Source organism: Aphidius gifuensis, linkage group LG3, assembly GCF_014905175.1.
Source record: "Aphidius gifuensis isolate YNYX2018 linkage group LG3, ASM1490517v1, whole genome shotgun sequence".
Taxonomy (NCBI): domain Eukaryota; kingdom Metazoa; phylum Arthropoda; class Insecta; order Hymenoptera; family Braconidae; genus Aphidius; species Aphidius gifuensis.
Window position 1 is genome coordinate 21,235,850 of NC_057790.1, and position 18,258 is coordinate 21,254,107.

At 22.6% G+C, this 18,258-nt stretch overlaps 5 protein-coding genes across 6 annotated transcripts; 2 read left to right on the top strand and 3 right to left on the bottom strand.

Annotated features, from left to right (window-relative positions):
* Window positions 1-131: 131 nt before the first annotated feature.
* On the top strand, window positions 132-3,861 carry LOC122852754 (UPF0430 protein CG31712). Of its 2 annotated transcripts, XM_044152716.1 has the most exons (6): window positions 132-487; window positions 589-732; window positions 880-927; window positions 1,164-1,389; window positions 3,334-3,417; window positions 3,495-3,861. In XM_044152716.1, the coding sequence occupies exons 1-6, from the start codon at window positions 345-347 to the stop codon at window positions 3,660-3,662; spliced, it is 813 nt and encodes a 270-aa protein (XP_044008651.1). In that variant the 5' UTR covers window positions 132-344; the 3' UTR covers window positions 3,663-3,861. The 2 variants fall into 2 exon arrangements, with proteins under 2 accessions (XP_044008651.1, XP_044008652.1); XM_044152717.1 differs by lacking the exon at window positions 880-927.
* On the bottom strand, window positions 3,543-8,253 carry LOC122852753 (tubulin glycylase 3A-like). The gene is made up of 13 exons (XM_044152715.1): window positions 8,140-8,253; window positions 7,897-8,064; window positions 7,517-7,830; window positions 7,233-7,360; window positions 6,889-7,162; window positions 6,605-6,818; window positions 6,453-6,543; window positions 5,972-6,142; window positions 5,603-5,856; window positions 5,342-5,523; window positions 5,015-5,272; window positions 4,783-4,947; window positions 3,543-4,707 (listed from the first exon to the last, which is right to left on the bottom strand). The coding sequence occupies exons 1-13, from the start codon at window positions 8,231-8,233 to the stop codon at window positions 4,474-4,476; spliced, it is 2,547 nt and encodes an 848-aa protein (XP_044008650.1). The 5' UTR covers window positions 8,234-8,253; the 3' UTR covers window positions 3,543-4,473.
* Window positions 8,254-9,254: 1,001 nt separating this feature from the next.
* LOC122852755 (sulfhydryl oxidase 2-like) lies at window positions 9,255-12,060 on the bottom strand. The gene is made up of 3 exons (XM_044152718.1): window positions 11,376-12,060; window positions 11,064-11,310; window positions 9,255-10,932 (listed from the first exon to the last, which is right to left on the bottom strand). Exons 1-3 carry the CDS (start codon window positions 11,638-11,640, stop codon window positions 9,597-9,599), a joined length of 1,848 nt encoding a protein of 615 aa, XP_044008653.1. The 5' UTR covers window positions 11,641-12,060; the 3' UTR covers window positions 9,255-9,596.
* Window positions 12,061-12,890: 830 nt separating this feature from the next.
* Window positions 12,891-15,212, top strand: LOC122852756 (protein O-mannosyltransferase 1). The gene is made up of 2 exons (XM_044152719.1): window positions 12,891-14,944; window positions 15,026-15,212. Exons 1-2 carry the CDS (start codon window positions 12,921-12,923, stop codon window positions 15,210-15,212), a joined length of 2,211 nt encoding a protein of 736 aa, XP_044008654.1. The 5' UTR covers window positions 12,891-12,920.
* Window positions 15,213-15,291: 79 nt separating this feature from the next.
* LOC122852757 (BTB/POZ domain-containing protein 6-like) lies at window positions 15,292-18,191 on the bottom strand. The gene is made up of 3 exons (XM_044152720.1): window positions 16,270-18,191; window positions 16,013-16,192; window positions 15,292-15,939 (listed from the first exon to the last, which is right to left on the bottom strand). The coding sequence occupies exons 1-3, from the start codon at window positions 17,491-17,493 to the stop codon at window positions 15,775-15,777; spliced, it is 1,569 nt and encodes a 522-aa protein (XP_044008655.1). The 5' UTR covers window positions 17,494-18,191; the 3' UTR covers window positions 15,292-15,774.
* Between the last annotated feature and the right edge of the window lie 67 nt (window positions 18,192-18,258).

Genomic DNA, 18,258 nt, shown 5'->3' on the forward strand with positions numbered 1-18,258 from the left:
ATAATGGGCCATCTTAGAAACGAGAAAGTTATAGTTGCGCCATCTATCCATCAAATTACCAATTGCTATATATTTTTTTCTGATCTCTCTTTTTTCATTCTTGAACAAGTCACACACACCTTGATAATTAATATACACATTACACATATGTAAATCACATACAAACACATGCTTTGTTGCTGCACTGCTTGACATTTTGTTAACAAACTATAAATAATAATTAATTTATAATAATATCAGTATCATTAACAAAATAATAATAATTGTGTGGTGTGTGTTATCAATCAAGCTTAAAAATTGATTGTTTAAAATCAAAAATAATTGAAACAAGTAATAGAAAAAACATGGGTAGATCAAGAACACGTAGTAAATCGCCAAGTAGACGGCGTCATAAAAGCAAACATTCACGTAAACGTTCAAAATCAAGAGATAAACATACTAATAATAAATATATAGAAAAACCAAAAGAAAGAAGTTCAAAATCAAGGTAAGACTTCAAGATTTCTATAAAATATTGTGAAAAAAAAAAAAATATCAACACAATAAATAATTGGTATATTAACATTGTTATTATTTTATTTTAATTAGAAAACGTTCACATTCACCATCATTTAGTGCTGATTCTGATGTATCTGATGATGTACATATTGTTAGTCATAAAAAACGTTCATACAGAGATAGAGAACGTAAAATGGATGAGGTTGAACGACTTGCTGAAATGGAAAGACAAAGGTACATTAATTTATTATGATAAAAAAAATTTAAAGATTATTATTTTTTAACTGTTATTGTTTTTTAACTTCAAAAATGAAAATTATAATTTATTGATTAAAATTTTCTTTTACAATATTTAAATATTTTTATGCTTATTTTTATCAGGAAAAAGAAAGAAATAACGAATAATATCCTCACCACAAATACAATTCGGTAAGAATTAATAATTAAAAAAAAAAAAAAACGAAAAAATTAATTTTAACAAATAATAAATGCCTATAAATTAACATTTTATTTTTTGCAAATTAAAAAACATAATTATATTGCTTATTAATAAAATTCTATATTCTTTCTTTTTTTTTTTCTTTTTTAAATATGATAATTAATTAATTAATTAATGATAATTATATTTGTAAAATTTGTTGATAATGATTAATTAATATTTATAGAAGACAACGTGAATCTGAACAAAAATTAGTTGAAGAAGAAACAGCTAAAAGAATTGAAGAACTTGTACAAAAACGTGTTGAAGAAGAATTGGAAAAACGTAAAGATGAAATTGAAGCTGCTGTTCATAAACGTGTTGAAGAGGCTAAAAAAGCCATGGAACGACAAATGATGGAAGAAATGGAATGGCGCCAAGCTAAATTACTTGAAGAGGAAAAACGTAGAGAGGTAAGACCAATCCAGATAAACATTGGAAAATATTATTTTAAAAATCTTGAACGATTAACATTTGCATTAGGCTTATTTATCAAATAAAAATAAAATATACACATACTCTAAATTAATTATCAATCATCATGTTTATTCACATTGATAATTAAAGAAAAATTAAAATATTAATTAACGTAAATGTGAATAATCATGAACAAATGGAAAATTAATTTTTTCATTTACATTCATTTGTAATCGTTCAAGTATTTTGCAATTTTTTTTTTTTTTTGTTTTTTTTTTCATATATTTATTTATCAATTTTCTATTCATGAAAATGAGATATTTTTGTCTCCATCTGTTTCTTCATGTTCCAATTGTAATCAATTTTTATGAAGATTATTTTTTTTTTTTTCTTTTTTGTTTATTTTTATAAATGTTTTTTCTTTTTTTTTTTTTGGTTTTTTTTCCATTGTTAATTATCAGGAAAAACAATATGATACTTGCTAAATTAGCATGTGTATCAAACGTAAGTGCAGACTGACAAATATATTTTAATTATCATATATTTGTGTATGTTATTAAAAATAATTTAACGTAAATTGCGTTAATGAAATTTGTCGATCAATTTTTTATATTTAAATAACTATTGTGACTAAAAAAATCAAGTATAAAAAATTCAAAAAAAAAAGAAAAGAAAAATTAATACGGAAATTTCCCTGCGTTAGCAAGTTGACAAAACGTGTCTGATTGAAATCTTGATAGTATACCCTGATGATGATGTTTTTTTTTTTTTTTTCATTAAAAAAAAGAAAAAAAAAAAAAACAAGAAAATAAATACTGATTGACAAAGAAAATATTATAAACGGAATTAAAAATCCGGTTAAAATTAAAATAGCGAAATAAATCAACTGATTAAAATCCCAACGAAATAGCATAAAGAAAAAGAAAAATAAAATATAGGTCAGCTTGATAAAATGAACTACCAAGAGAAGATGCCGGTTAATAACTCACTGCCAAGTGATTGCCGATGAAGCGAAGGCATCCCCTACGTGTGTCCTGGCGTGTGCTACATTCAGGTATTATCCAATTTATAATTATTTCATTATATAAATATTTTAAAAAAATTAAAAAAAAAAAAAATATTTAATCATTGTTATTCGTTAATATATATAATGAGATACATGATATACATTATTAATAGAAATTAATTCTATTAATTGTATTTATATGCTTATAATTTTTTTTTTTTTTTTTAACATTTATTTATTCATGTTTTTTAAAAATATTATTCAATTTTTTATTTAAAAAAAGGTATGTCGTCAATTTTAGGAAACAACAATAATTTAAAAATATTTAATATAATTTAAGTTATTTTTTTTATTTATAAATATGATATATTTTTTAATCTCTTTTATAAAAATTTTTTTATAATTTTATTTTCATACAGCTACTTATGAATGGAGTGATATTTAAAAAAAAAAGTACAAAAATATGTATAACAAGAGTAAGAACCCTTCATACTTGATAAGAAGTTGATAAATTGCCCAAAATTAGTATAATTATTTTTTTTGTTTTTATTAATGGCAAAAAAATGTAATAAAAAATTTTTGTGGCATTTGTCACTTGAAGTTCAGTTTGTTGGGTTTTTACGTACAATTAACAACACAATGAAACATCAAGAAACTTTAATGTATATTTAAATCAACAAGAGGATTATTTAAGTCAGCCCAACATGTGAGGAACATTAATTCAACTACGTCGAGGTCTATTTGTCATTAATGAAAACATTATTTTTTAGATCATATGACCATTTTTATCCTTGTTTAATTATTTATTTTTATTTATTTACATATAGTTATTAAATATTATATTAATTAATAATAACAGTGTGATGATGACTAAAAATGTCAGGGTGAATAATTAATTTTTCGTTGCGTAAACTTTTTAAATTGTCGTTTGTAGGAGGAAGAGCGGAAAAAACGTGAGGAACTTGAAAGGATCATGGAGGAAAACAACAAGAAAATCGAAGAAGCACAAAAGAAACTGGTTAGTATTATTTTTTCTAATTATTATAACTAATTAATTAGTTTTTGGATATTTTAATTTAAACAATTTTTTTTTAGGCTGAGGAAAGATTGGCAATGGTTGAAGAACAACGTCTCATGGAAGAAGAACGACAAAAAATGAAAAAAGAACAGGAAAAACGTGTTAAAGAAGAACAAAAAAAAATACTTGGAAAAAATAATTCAAGACCAAAATTATCATTTTCATTGAAACAACCTGTTACGTGAGTCGTGTGAAAAAAAAAAAAAAATAAAAAAAATAGTGTTATTATTATTATTAATTAATTCTTTCTTTTTTTTTTTATATATTTTTTTCTGTGGATATTAATTTTTATTGTGATATATTGAAGATGATGATAATGAAGATGATTATGTGAATCGAGTGAAATTTATTTGCGTGACGATTCAAAAAAAAAAATAAGGGGAATTTTATTAATTATTATTGCATGAATAGTCAATTTGTAAATTAAATGAAAAATTTTATTTATTCCTTTTTTTTTTTTCCTCGTTCAATTAACTTTGACTAATTTTTGTTTAAATATTTTTCATGAATATCCTTATTGATTTCTTAGATAAAAGAAAAATACGCAAGATCGTTGCTAAATAAATTTTATAATGATCTACATTTTGTATACAATTAAAAAGAAAAAAAAAACAAATTTAATTCAGATTTTAAATAACTGAATTATTGAGTTTAAAGTTTTTTTTTTTACATAAAAAAAAAAATTCTAATTGTTTTTGATTAGGGCATTTAATTTAATTTATTTATATATATTTTTTTTTTCGTTCTGATAGGAAATAAATTGACAAACAAATAATTAATAAAATCTTTCTTTTTTTTTTTTTCGTCTACAAGATTGATAAATAATTTAATAATAAACTAGATTCATTAATGATAATAATTAATTTTTTTTTTTTTCTTTTTTTTTTTTGAATATAATAAATAAAATAGACGTTGTATTTTATTGCCAAAACATTTATTATGTACAGTTTGTGAAAGAAGAAAATAAGAAGAAATGAAAAATTATATTATTATATTTTATTTTGTTATGCCAAGACCAACTGCGTATATATCATCAACAACTGATGAATCTTTGACTTTTTTAATTTTACTTTTTTGACGTATTTTATTATTACTCAATGATGATGAACGTGTTACTCGACTTATTGATTTTGAAGGTACAATAAGTGATGGTAGTGCTGGTACTTCAATCGATGATGTTCCATATATTTTATATTTATTCATAGCATTTTTCATTGCCAAACTAATTAACTAAAATTACAACAAATTTTATTAAACAAAAAGTTTTTTTTTTTTTTTGTTTAATACTTAATTATTTTGACTTACTTTTTCTTCACTTGATATTTTATTTTTTATTAAACTATCTGTTCTCAATTCACCAGCAGTTTTAGCAATTTCACGTCGATTTTTAATTTTTTTTATTGAATTTTTTTGTTGTACATCATTGACTTTTTTAAGTTTTATTATTTTACTACTATTTTTTCGACTTGGCTTTTAATTAAAAATAATATTTTTCATTAATTAACATAATGATTAAATTTAATTATCAATTTTTTACCTCTGGTGATTTTGTACTTGATGCAATTCCATTTATTCCATTTGTTGTTAATTGATTTTTATCAATTTTTAAAGAAGTACTTTGTGGTGATATTGATGATGATATAACTGGTGATGAATTTACTGAATCATCTGGTGATTCTAATTTACAATAAGTTTGTAATTCTCTATCTAATTGAATTTCTAATTCTTCAATTAAATCAACAATTACTGGTCCAATATAACTATTAGCATTTAATTTTTTTTTTGGTAAACAGCTCTATATTAAAATAAATTAAAATAAAATTTCATTAAATAACATAGTACCTATTAATTAATAATTATTTACCATTGGTAATTTTGGTACTGTTTTTGAATCAATATATAATTTTTTATCATTTGTTGTTATTTTTTGTCCTTGAACTGATAATGCAGTACCTAAATATGGCTGACAATTTGGTATTTTTTGTTTATAAATTAACTCAAATAATCCAGTATCAGAATTTTTATCTTCACGATAATCCACAACAACTATTTTATTATATAATAACATAAAAAATATAATTAAAAATACTTGTTTAGGTATTATTATTAAAAAATAAAAAAATACCTTTTATTGTATCTTCCATGACTTGTTTACATAATCTAGTTGTAACACTTGTAGAATTACTCATATCTGGATGACTATTTATTTCAATTAACCATACTGTAAAATCATCCATTATCATAAAATCAGCTCCATATAATTCAAAACTATTTTTACGTCTATCCATAGCTTCTTGACTAGCTAAAAGTGAACCAACAAGTCCTTGTTTCATTCCAGGATATATTAATTCATCCCATACATTTGTATGACCTTGTGTACTATAAATTAATCAAACATATTATCTATTCAAGGATAAATTAATTCAAAAAAAAAAAATTAACTATTTATATTGATAGATATTATTTTTGTCTCAATAATTAATTTAATAGTTACTCTAAAAATTGCTTAAATGTTGTTGAATCCCACATGTTATCAATTGGAAGAGCTGGATGACGATCAGTACTATTTTTATATTTACATTGTATTGCATTATTACAAAGATGTATTGATTCATGAAGATCAGCTAATTGAAAATTTTGTGTACAAAATCTTAAATAACTTTCTCTATAATAAAAAATTAAATTCATCAAAAAAAAAATATCTATATCATGCAAATAATTATTGAGGTCAAATTCATTGTAAATTTCAATATAAAAAAATTAACATTATATATTATTTTTTAAGTAGATCAAGTAGTTGAATAATAAAAAAATAAAATACGGTCAAACAAAGTTTTTTTATGAGTCAAGTAGATTTTGTTATTAATAGGAATAATCAACTTGATTTTAATTTTACTGCAAGTTAAATTATCAATCTATTTTTAAATTTATTTAGACACGCAAGAAACTTGTGTTGATATATATAATAAACACACCTGTACATCCATAGAGTTAATGGTTGTGCACATGTTACAATAAACCATTGTCGAATATCAAATTTTGTATTGTATATTAATAATGGTTTTTCTGTAAATTAATTTTGAAAAAAAATTAATATTTATACTTAATAATTATTTTTATTATTTACCAATATATTTTTGTACAACAAAACGTGTATCTGATTTATTTGCTGGATTAATTTTAGCAATAACATCTTCAATTTTATTAACTAATACAATACCACGTCCTCTACTTTTATTTCCTGGTTTTAATATCCATATATTTTGAATACCATCCATATCTAATTGTTGCCAATAAATACGCATTCTTTTTAAAATATGTTTTGATGCTTGATGATATTTCTAGTTAAGAAAAATAAGGATTAATTTGATAGATATAATTTAAAAAAAAAAATAAATTAATAACACTAACATTGAGTGAAGTATTTATGCTAATAAATAATTCATCATTTTGTATTATTTTATAATAACAAGATATAAATTGATCCCATTGATGTTGCCAAACTCTTTCTCCATCTTTGTCAATGTCTTCATGTAATAATGCCTCAATATAATCACTACATCTTTTAATTGCAAAATCCATCATTTTTAATGGTACTGTACCAGTTGATGAAATTATTGTATTTTCACCTTCATTATTTATTTTATCAACAAACCATTTTAGCAAACTTAAACAAGCTGTCATTCTAAAATCAATATACTTATTATTATTTTAATTATATATGTGTATTATAATATTTGATTGATTTTTAATACCGAAAATCTTCAATAAATGCATGCATATGATCAGCTTGACAAATATTATAACATCTTGGAAATAGTGTATTTGCAATACCTGGTTCATAAAACCAATGCATTTGTCTGACATTTGTACATAATCCAATCTAATTAAAATAAAATGGTGTAATTACTTTTCTATAATTTAATTTACAATTATTTTTAATGATGATAACAATGGCTTGATGATAAAAAATATAATAATGATTACTTGCATATGGTTAAATAAAAAAAAAAAAAAAAAAATCAAATAATTGTATTACTTTTGATGTGAATGCAGCTCTAGTAAAACGATTAAAAATTGTTTTTTTATTATCTTGTGATGGCCAACCAGGCCAATCAGATCCAGAATTCCATAATAAATCAACAGTATAATTTGATAACATTTTTGACATTAATAAACGTTGACTTTGTTCATCTTTTAAATCACCAACACCTGATAATAATATAACTGGACTTGTATCAATACCCATTGTTTGTTGATTTGTTAATCCTTGTAATTGTTGTTGTTGCTGTTGCTGTTGTGATTGAAGTTGTTGTTGTGGTTGTAACTGTTGTTGTTGTTGTATTTGTTGGTCTGTTGAAAAATTACAACGTGAACGACGTAATGTACGTATTGTTAAATTATTTTTAACTTTTTCACCATTACTATTACGACGATTTAATTTTTCAATCCATCCTCTTTTTAATAAACATTCACGTATTATTTTGGCACGACCATAAATCATAAATGTATGATGTTGTAATATTGATCTTTTAACAATTTCTTTTATACTAAGAAAACGTTCTTGTAGTGTTGATGATATTGGAGCTTTTTTTTTTAAGAAAAATAATTAATCAATTAATTATAATTAATGAATAATTTTATGAGAAACAAAATTCTTACTTTCAAGTCTTGCAACAACAACTAAATCATCTGGATTATCATTAACATCATCAATATCATTTGTCTTTGAATTTATTGTTAAATTATTTATCATTTTTTTTTCATCTTCTTTTAACATTGTCATATTTTCAATCATTTTCGTATTTTTTTTTTTTTTTTTATCAGCCTCTAATTATCTCATTAAAAAAACTTTGAAAAATAATATTTAATATAAAATTGATAAATATCATTATTAAAAATTTCAACTACCTGTTGCTGTTGTTGTCGTTTAAAACTTGATGAATAATTTTTATTGTAAGCAGCATCCTGAACTTGCAAATTTTTATTATTCAACCAATAATTTTGAAAAAAAAAAAAACAAATATATAATTTACAAATTAATTAATTAATCAAGAGAGATAATTTATTTTTAAAATATTAATATTAAAAATAAATTAATCTAATTATTTTTGATATAAAAAATAATACTTTAGGCAGTTGTTGGAAGCCCTGACATTTGTAAACTCATGAATGTAAATTTTTTGTATATTTTAGTTTGTATATTTAGAAATTCCACAGGCGCAGAATCACTAGGTATTCGTTAAATAAAATCAGGATTATTTTGATATAATAGTAGAGGGGTTTACAATTGAGGCACGTACCAGCTAGCACCCTTTTCACCAGTTAAAACTTTTATTTTTCTTTCTCTTACAAATTTTAATCTTTTATAAAATAGAAGAATAAAAAAAGTACTCAATGAAAGTATTGAAAAAGAAAAAAAAATATCATGAAATTATATATGACCTCATTTTATTATATTTTCTTCATTGTGTCAACATTATTTTATTTTTTTCAAACTTTTAAATCATGACAACACATCAACCCCTATTATTATCCTTCTTTTTATTCTCCAACGACTTTGGCCTTTTTTTTTTTTTATATCTAAATTTAGATTCAACCTATTGACCCCGTAAATAATTTGATACGAAAAATTTCACGTTAAACCAATGAATTAATGTTACTTAAAATTTTATTTATCTTTCTTTTTTTATTCAATTAATTTTTTTTTTTTTTTTCATATAATTTTATAATCCAAATGACATATAATGAAAAAATAAAAAAAACATGCTACAATCGTTATTTAACGAATTCATTTATTATCAAAACAAAATTAAATTAATTTATATAAACAACTTGTTATTGACATAAATAAATTAAATGTACATATTGAAAATTATAATTTTTATTTTGTATTAACAACAGGAAGATAAATATAAACAGTCATTAATATATTACATAAAAAATAATATCCGTGGACGGTGGAAAAAATGGAAGTTATATAATTATTAATTTAAAAAAAAAAAAAAAAATCATTGGAAAATTATTATTTTTTTTTTGTTTGATATTCACATTAATTAATAATATATTTACAAAATAAAAATAATAGAAATAATTGATTAAATAATTAATTATTATTTCTATTTAATATAGAATGCATATAATTTTTTTTTTTTACCATAACGTTTACCAAAAAATTTACAATAAACAAGTATTATAATACAAACAGATACAAAATAAAATATAACACAAATACTAATATCAAAATCCGTAAAATTCCATGTAAATATATTTGGTTTTGAATTATTATTATTTAATGATTCATATTTTGTATTATTATAATATTTAATTGATGTATAGCCATGTTTATTTTTTAAATAATCTAATACTTCATCTTCATTCCATGTATAATCATTATTTCTACATTTTTCACAATATTCTCTTGGTGGATAACGTACTTTTGGAAATTCTGGATCTTCTGATTCATCACCAGATAATCTAACATTAACAATATTATGTGCACGCCATAGCCATAATACAGAATCATCTGTATTTTCAATATCAAATATTTTATGTTCATTTGACATTAATAAAAAATGTTTAACACAATTATTACAGCCAAAAAAATTTTTAATATAACCATGTATTGCTGATAAAACTTCAATTGGTTCATTTATATTTAATTTTTCATTTTTATCAGCATGATTAACAGTTAATGTATGAAATAATGTCCATAAACCACATGGATAACCACGATATTTTTCTTGACTACCTTTACATTTTATCCATTTTTTATCTTTATTCCATATTTTTGGTAATTTATTTTCATAGCTATTGATTATATCCAAAAATGTTTTACCACTTATTGATTCAAGTTTTTCAATATCATTATATATATTTAATAAATAATTATTATTATTATTTAGGGGATAATATTTTGATAATATTTTTATATAATTTTTTAATGCTATCATTGATTCATTTTCAATTAATTTTTTTAATGGTATTTCATTTTTTAATGAATAACGTAATGCATATTCTAAATCAGCTTCATAAACATCATCATTTTCTGGATATTTATTTATAATATTTGTATTATCATTATTTGTGGTATTAGCTATTTTTTTTGACTCTATTTTATCATCTTTATCATCAATCATAATATCATTTGATTGTAAATATTTATTCAACACATTTACGATTTCATTTCTTGTTGATGATGTTGATGGAAGATCTAATTTTAATTGTTTATTTTTTCTATCCATAACCATTAGCGTTGGAAATTTATTATTTATTTTATACATCATTGTTAGCCATAAATTATCACTCATTATTTTACGTATTTTAATTTCATTTATTTTATGCATATCAAGAATTATTTCACTACCAAGTGTTGAATTTACTTTATCAAATATAAAAAAATAATATTTTACTGTTTCTGGTGCTGCATGCCAAGCATCTTCCAAGTCGTCATTTCTGTTGAATAATTAAGTAAATATTGTTTTAAAAATATTGACATAAATGATATAAAAAAAGCAAGCCATCATAAGCCAAGAGTTAATTAATTTATTTGTTATTTTAAATTCTAAGTAAATAATTCTAAATACCTAAATGGTGATAGATTTGGCCAAGAATGTCCTTTTTCTTTTTGTTGATCATCTTGTAGTTTTTTAACAAGTTCACGTCTAAGAGTATCAACTGTTTTTCCTTTTTGTACATCAATACCTTTTGTTTTGTCATTTGGTGAAAAATATCTAACTGTTGGATATGCCATTATTTCATAATCACGACAAATTGGATTATTATCATCATTAGCACAATCAATAGCACCAATTTTTACAATATCATTCCATTCTATAAATTTTAATTATCATTAATAAACAAAAAAAATAATATAAATTATAAATAATTAACATTACCATTAACATCTTTAGCAAATGATTTCCATATTGGAGCAAAATTTTGACAAAAACCACACCAACTACTGTAAAATTCAACTAAATATGCTGAACTATTACTGTGATAAATTGTTGAATTTAAATTTGTATAATTTAACACAATAACATAATCACTTGAATTGTATAAACCTTGTTGTTGGTCAATTGCTCTTGCATCACCATGTCCAATAATAACAATTAAAGTAAATAAATAAAAAATCCATTTAATTAATAAATAATATAACATTTTTATTCACAATATTATTATTTATTTATTTTTTTTTTTTCAAAACATCTGTATAGAAATTAACCTCAACAATTTTGTTTGTTGTTGTTTTTGTTATAAAAATTTTTTAGTAAACATTGGAAAACATTATATCAAAATGCCACGCTATACACAAAAAACTATTTAAAAAAAAAAAAAACACCTGAAAACACCTAGCTGACAAGAAGAAGAATTGTTTAAGTGTGACGTGTCTGTCTAATATTTGGTGTTTTATACCTATATAAATGGGGGGATATATAAGAGTGTGTATGTGTTATCATCTATCTGTCAATTGAACATTGGTTCATGTACAATAACATGTTTTTATTATCAATTTATCACATGTCAGTTTATTCCAGATTAAAATTATTATTGTTAATTTAAATATTAAATAAATTATTATAATGAATTTATAATTTATTATAATATATATTAATTAAATTATCATGTAAATATTATGATGATTTATTAATTAAAATGCTCTATTGTTGTTGTTAATGATGATGATGATGTTGATGATGATGAACAGTATTGTTTTATATAAACATATACACTTGAATATTCTTTACCGTTATTTTTATATAGTTTTAATATGGAAAATACTTGTTTTCTTAATACCTCCCCTTCTTTTTTATCATCATCATCACCACCAGCACCAGCATCATCATCATCTTCACATGTATTTCTGGTAGGATCCAGAGAAACTTGTTGATTGGAGCAAACCATTGGAATTTCTTGACATTTTTTATTTCTTTTTATGTTGAATTTAATTCCAGAAGATGAAAAGAGAAACAAGTTGGGTTTTTTTTTTAATTCTTCTTGGTCTTTTTGAACGCGTGTCAGTGATTTCTTTCTCTTTTTTTTTTTTTCTATCGTATACCTATATGAACGTCATGTCTGACTGGAATAACTGTTTATTTACTCTTTAACTTGTTAAATCCAAGCACTGTGTATTTTAAAAAAATATATTTTCGAAAATTCATTAGTTTTAGTTAATGAAATAATTAAAAATGGATTTGAGAAATCGTAAAACAAAAATACATGATAATAATAAACAATGTTCAATTAGAGATTATAATAAAAGTGTTGAAAAATGTGAAGAAATAAGTGATAATTATGATAAAACAATTAAAAATATAAAAAAAAATGAGGTAATATTATTATTTATTTATTTCATCTATTTTATAAAAATTAATTAACAAAAAAAATCTTTATTTCTTTATTAGGTAATAAATGATGAATTAAAAGCACAAGAAAAATCAATGATAAATCATGAAAAATATATTAATCTATTACAAGATGCTTTTGAAAATTCAAAAAGAATTGTTATAAATTTAGAATTTGATGTTGTTGCATTATTTTTATTTATTGCTGGTATAATAACAAGATTATATAGATTAGAAGAACCAAAAAGTGTTGTATTTGATGAATTACATTATGGTAAATATGTTGGTTTATATATGAAAAAAACATTTTTTTTTGATACACATCCACCACTTGGTAAACAGTTAATAGCAGTAGTTGCTTATTTAGCTGGTTTTGATGGTAATTTTAAATTTGAAAGAATTGGAACACCATATGATAATAGTGTACCATTATTTGCTCTACGTTTAGTACCAGCAATATTTGGTAGTTTAATATTACCAACAACATATCATTTATCACGTGAATTAGGTTTAAAACCTTGGAGTGCAGCAAATGCTGGTTTAATGTTACTTTTTGATAATGCATTTTTAACACAATCACGTTTTATACTTATGGAAACTATGTTAATACAATTTTCATTATTTGGTCTTTATTGTTTAATGAAATTTCGTAAAATAATGGATAAACCAATAAAATTATCATGGTGGTTTTGGTTAACAATGTCAATAACAAATTTAACATGTGGTTTATGTGTTAAATATGTTGGTATATATTCATTATATCTTGGTATATATTTAATTGCTAAAGATTATTGGAATTTAATTGAACGTCGTGTATTATCAAATATAATATTATGGTTTCATTTATTAGCAAGAATAATTGTTATAATATTAAGTATTATAATAATATATTTTGGTGTATTTTATATACATTTAACTGTATTAACAAAAGCTGGACCACATGATTCTGTTATGACAAGTGCATTTCAAGCAAGTTTAGAAGGTGGTCTTGCTAGTATAACAAAAGGACAACCAATTAAAGTAACACATGGTTCACAAATAACATTAAGACATTCATTTGGACGTGCATGTTGGTTACATAGTCATATTGGTGTTTATCCAATTAAATATCCAGATGGACGTGGTAGTTCACATCAACAACAAGTAACATGTTATTCATTTAAAGATGTTAATAATTGGTGGTTTGTTAAACGTCCAGATATTAATGATTTAGTTGTTAATAATCCAATAATACCATTAAAACATGGTGATATAATACAATTAGTACATGGTATATCATCAAGAGCATTAAATTCACATGATGTTGCTGGACCAATGTCACCATCATGTCAAGAAGTATCATGTTATATTGATTATAATGTATCAATGCCAGCACAAAATTTATGGAAAATTGATATTGTTAATCGTGAACAAACTGGTGATAATTGGCATGCTATTGAAAGTCAAATACGTCTTGTACATGAAGTTACAAAAGCAGCATTAAAATTTAGTGGTAGACAATTACCTGATTGGGGTTTTAATCAACATGAAGTTGTTGCTGATAAAATAATTGAACAAGATGATACTGTATGGAATGTTGAAGAACATCGTTATACTAAAAGTGATGATCAAAAACAACGTGAACATGATTTATTAAATGCTGAAATGATACCATTAAAACCAACAGTATTAACATTTTGGCAAAAATTAATTGAAATACAAATTAAAATGTTTTTTAGTGGTAATGATAATCCAATGAGTCATATGTATTCAAGTAGTCCAATTGAATGGCCATTTATGAATCGTGGTATTGCATATTGGGTTGCAAATGATAGTAATGCACAAATACATTTACTTGGTAATATTATTGTATGGTATTCTGGTACAATATCAATATTTATATATACAATATTATTAGTATTTTATTTAATAAGAAGAAGAAGATGTTTTTATGATATTAGTGATTATGAATGGCAACGTTTTACAAATATTGGTGAAGTATTATTAATTGGTTATGCAATTCATTATATACCATTTTTTTTTGTTGAAAGAACATTATTTTTACATCATTATTTACCAGCATTTGTATTTAAAGTTATATTAACTGCAGCAACAATTGATCATGTTTATTATTTAATCAGGTAATATATATATTAATATATATAATTTTATATTTTTCTAATTGAAATTATAATTAATGTGTGTGGTTTTTTTTCTTTCAGCAATAATTGTAAACGAAAGTTAATTGTTTCTATTGTTAAAATAACAATATTAGCATGGATTATTATTATAATTTACGTTTTTCGTAAATTTTTAGTATTAAGTTATGGTATGACACCATTAAAAGTAACTGATATCATGAAACTTCGATGGAGTGATACCTGGGATTTTATTGTTCATAAACAATAAAAGTACTATGTTTGATGACTGAAAGGATATTTTTAAAAAAATTAAATTATCATTAATATATTTTTTTAAATAATACATATAGTTTATAAATAAATTTTACATTATTTTATTAATCACAAAAAAAATACAATTTTGTTCTACAAATTATTAATATTTATTTATCAAGAGATTGTGCAATTAGTAATTTATCTTAATGAATAATTTAATGAGTATTTGTACATTAAATCAAAAGACAATCATAAGTAAATATATCATTTTTTTTTTTTCAATTTTAATATCCTAATATTTGTTTTTATAATTTAACACACAAGATTGTTTTTTTTTTTTATTTTAACCAATATGAAGAAAATTGCACTGTAAAATTTATAGTTATTTTACAGTGATTTTATTTATTTATATTTTTTTAAAATATTGCATAATAATTTATTCGATAAATAAATTTTATTTTAAATCAAATAATAGACGTTATTTTTTAAAATTTTTTTACAGCATAAATTTTTTTCATTTTATCACAATTTTTAATGGAGAAAAAAAATAAAAACATTTGAAATATGATTATTAATTAATGATAGGTAAATACAATTGAACGAATTAGACCATCTCTAATTGAATCAGCACTATTACCAACACCAAATGAAAAAAATACAGTGTCACAAGTCATTCTTTGTACACAATAGCCCATTGGATACCATCCAGCTTTATTAAATACAACACCAACTCTATAAACCTTTAAAAAAAATATCAATTAATATTATTTATTTAAAAAAAACAACCCCCAAAATTAATGTAACAATAATTACTTTATTTTTTTGTATATAAACTGGACGATCAAATCCAATTTCAACAAGATTACCAGTTGTAGCTTTTGTTGTATAATGTGTATAAGTTAATCTTGAACCATCTGAGTCTAATAAATGAGCATATAAAACTTCAGTATATGAGCCATCAGTAGACCAACATGATCTAGTTGTTGAACCAGCCTAAAAAATAATAATTAAATATTATTAAATAACTTGTTGTTTAATGTATATTAATTATGAATAGAATTTTTAATTACTTCATATGGTACTTGTGTTGGTACTTGTACTCCAATAACACAAATATTTTTATCAACACTAAATGTTACAGAACAATCAAGTACACCAGAATTTAAACAATCAGTTTCTTGTCCCATTGTTCTTAAACAATAATATTTTTGTGGATCTCTTGATGTATTTTCCATTGATGAATTTTGTGCAATTGTACGTGTTGTTGATGATGATGTTGATGCTGTTGATGAATTATCATGTTGTTCATTTCTTATATTTCTCATATTAATTTCAATTGGTTGTGGCCATGAATATTTATCAATACTTGGTTTTTTTGGACGTCCATTACAATGAAAAAAATTTGTCATTTGTTCTTTTGTTCTTGTTGGATTAGTACGATGTAATGGATTTTTAGAAAAACCATCAGGCATTGGTATATCACTATCACTTGATGATACATTCATTAATATTGCAAATGCTTCATCACGTGATAATAATGGTGATTTACCAGGACCTTCAGCAAATTGTTGTGGTGTTAATGTTAAAAATCTAATTTTAGATAATGCATTACCAACAACTGATTTTAATGTTTTTGAATCAAGTGTATCAAGTGATTTTCTACTACATTCAGCTTTTGCCCATTTTTCAATTGCTGTAAATAATTCAATTTCATTATCAATATTTAATTCATCTTGTTCAAATACAGTTAATATTGTTCCTAATTCAACTTCTTCCCAATTTGTTTCATTTAATATTAAATTTGTATTATTACATATTATTGATAAACATTTTTCCATTAATTCTGGTTCTTCAAATAATTTTGCAAATTCATATGCTCTACATGCTTTATTTAATGTTAAATCAGACCATAAAAATTTTGTACATTCTTTAACAAGATATGGTAACATATATTTTTTAGCACAATAACAAAGTTCACATGCCAACTCAAATGAACCAAGATTTACTTTATCAGTATATATATATTCAAGTAATGTTTTAAATGCTTCTGGTTGTACATCACGTATTGGTATTGGATCTAATTTTTCAGCCATTGAACCATAAAACATTGCTTCAAATACTGGACTTGACATTGCTAAAAATAATTTATGTCCTTCAAGTATTTGTTGTTGTGGTTCTTGACCAACAATAAATTTACAATCAGACCATTGTCCAGTTTCTAATATATAACGTCCTCTTTCTGTTAATTTATCTCTGGATATTTGCCAATCACACGGTAAATTCATTTTTTTCATATTTTTTTTTATACTCAATAATCACTGAAAGTTATTATTAAAACACAGCTGAATTACCTAATTTTTCTATAGGTATATATAAAAATAGATTATATGAATTTTGCAAATTTTTGCTATTTCAATTGGTGTGATGATGTTTAATCAACAATTCACAATACAATTTATATTTAATGATGATGAAAAATCACAATTGGTAGTTTAGTACTTGTATTTTGTTGCTCTTTTTCTCTCAATCAAATAAAAAAACACTTTGCTTATCTCATTTTTTTGACAGTTCTAATTTTATGTGTAAGAAGAAAAAAAAAATATTTACTTTGTCAAATTGCATGTATTAAGACTTCTATACAAAGTATAAATAACCGTTAAATTACTTTGTCAATATATAAACAAAACAAATAAAAATTTTATTATTATAGGTCATTAAAATAAAGCAAATTATTATTCAATTTATATTTTTTTTTAATTATTATTTTTACTGATTTTTACTGAATTTAAATATTATTATTAAAATTAATTTTTTCTTTGTTTTTTAATCTTGTATATTTTATTTAACAAACTTTTTTTTATTGTCAAGCTAAATTATATAAATTTAATTGAAATTAAATTAAATTAATTACTCCAAAAATAAAATAACTCCAAAATTTTTATGATTTATTTTGATTTTGTTCATTGTTGTTATTGTAAAATAAGCTTTATTGTGTTCTAAATATTCTGATTGGTTGACGAAAAAACAACAAGATAAAAATTGTGGTTTTTTTTGATATA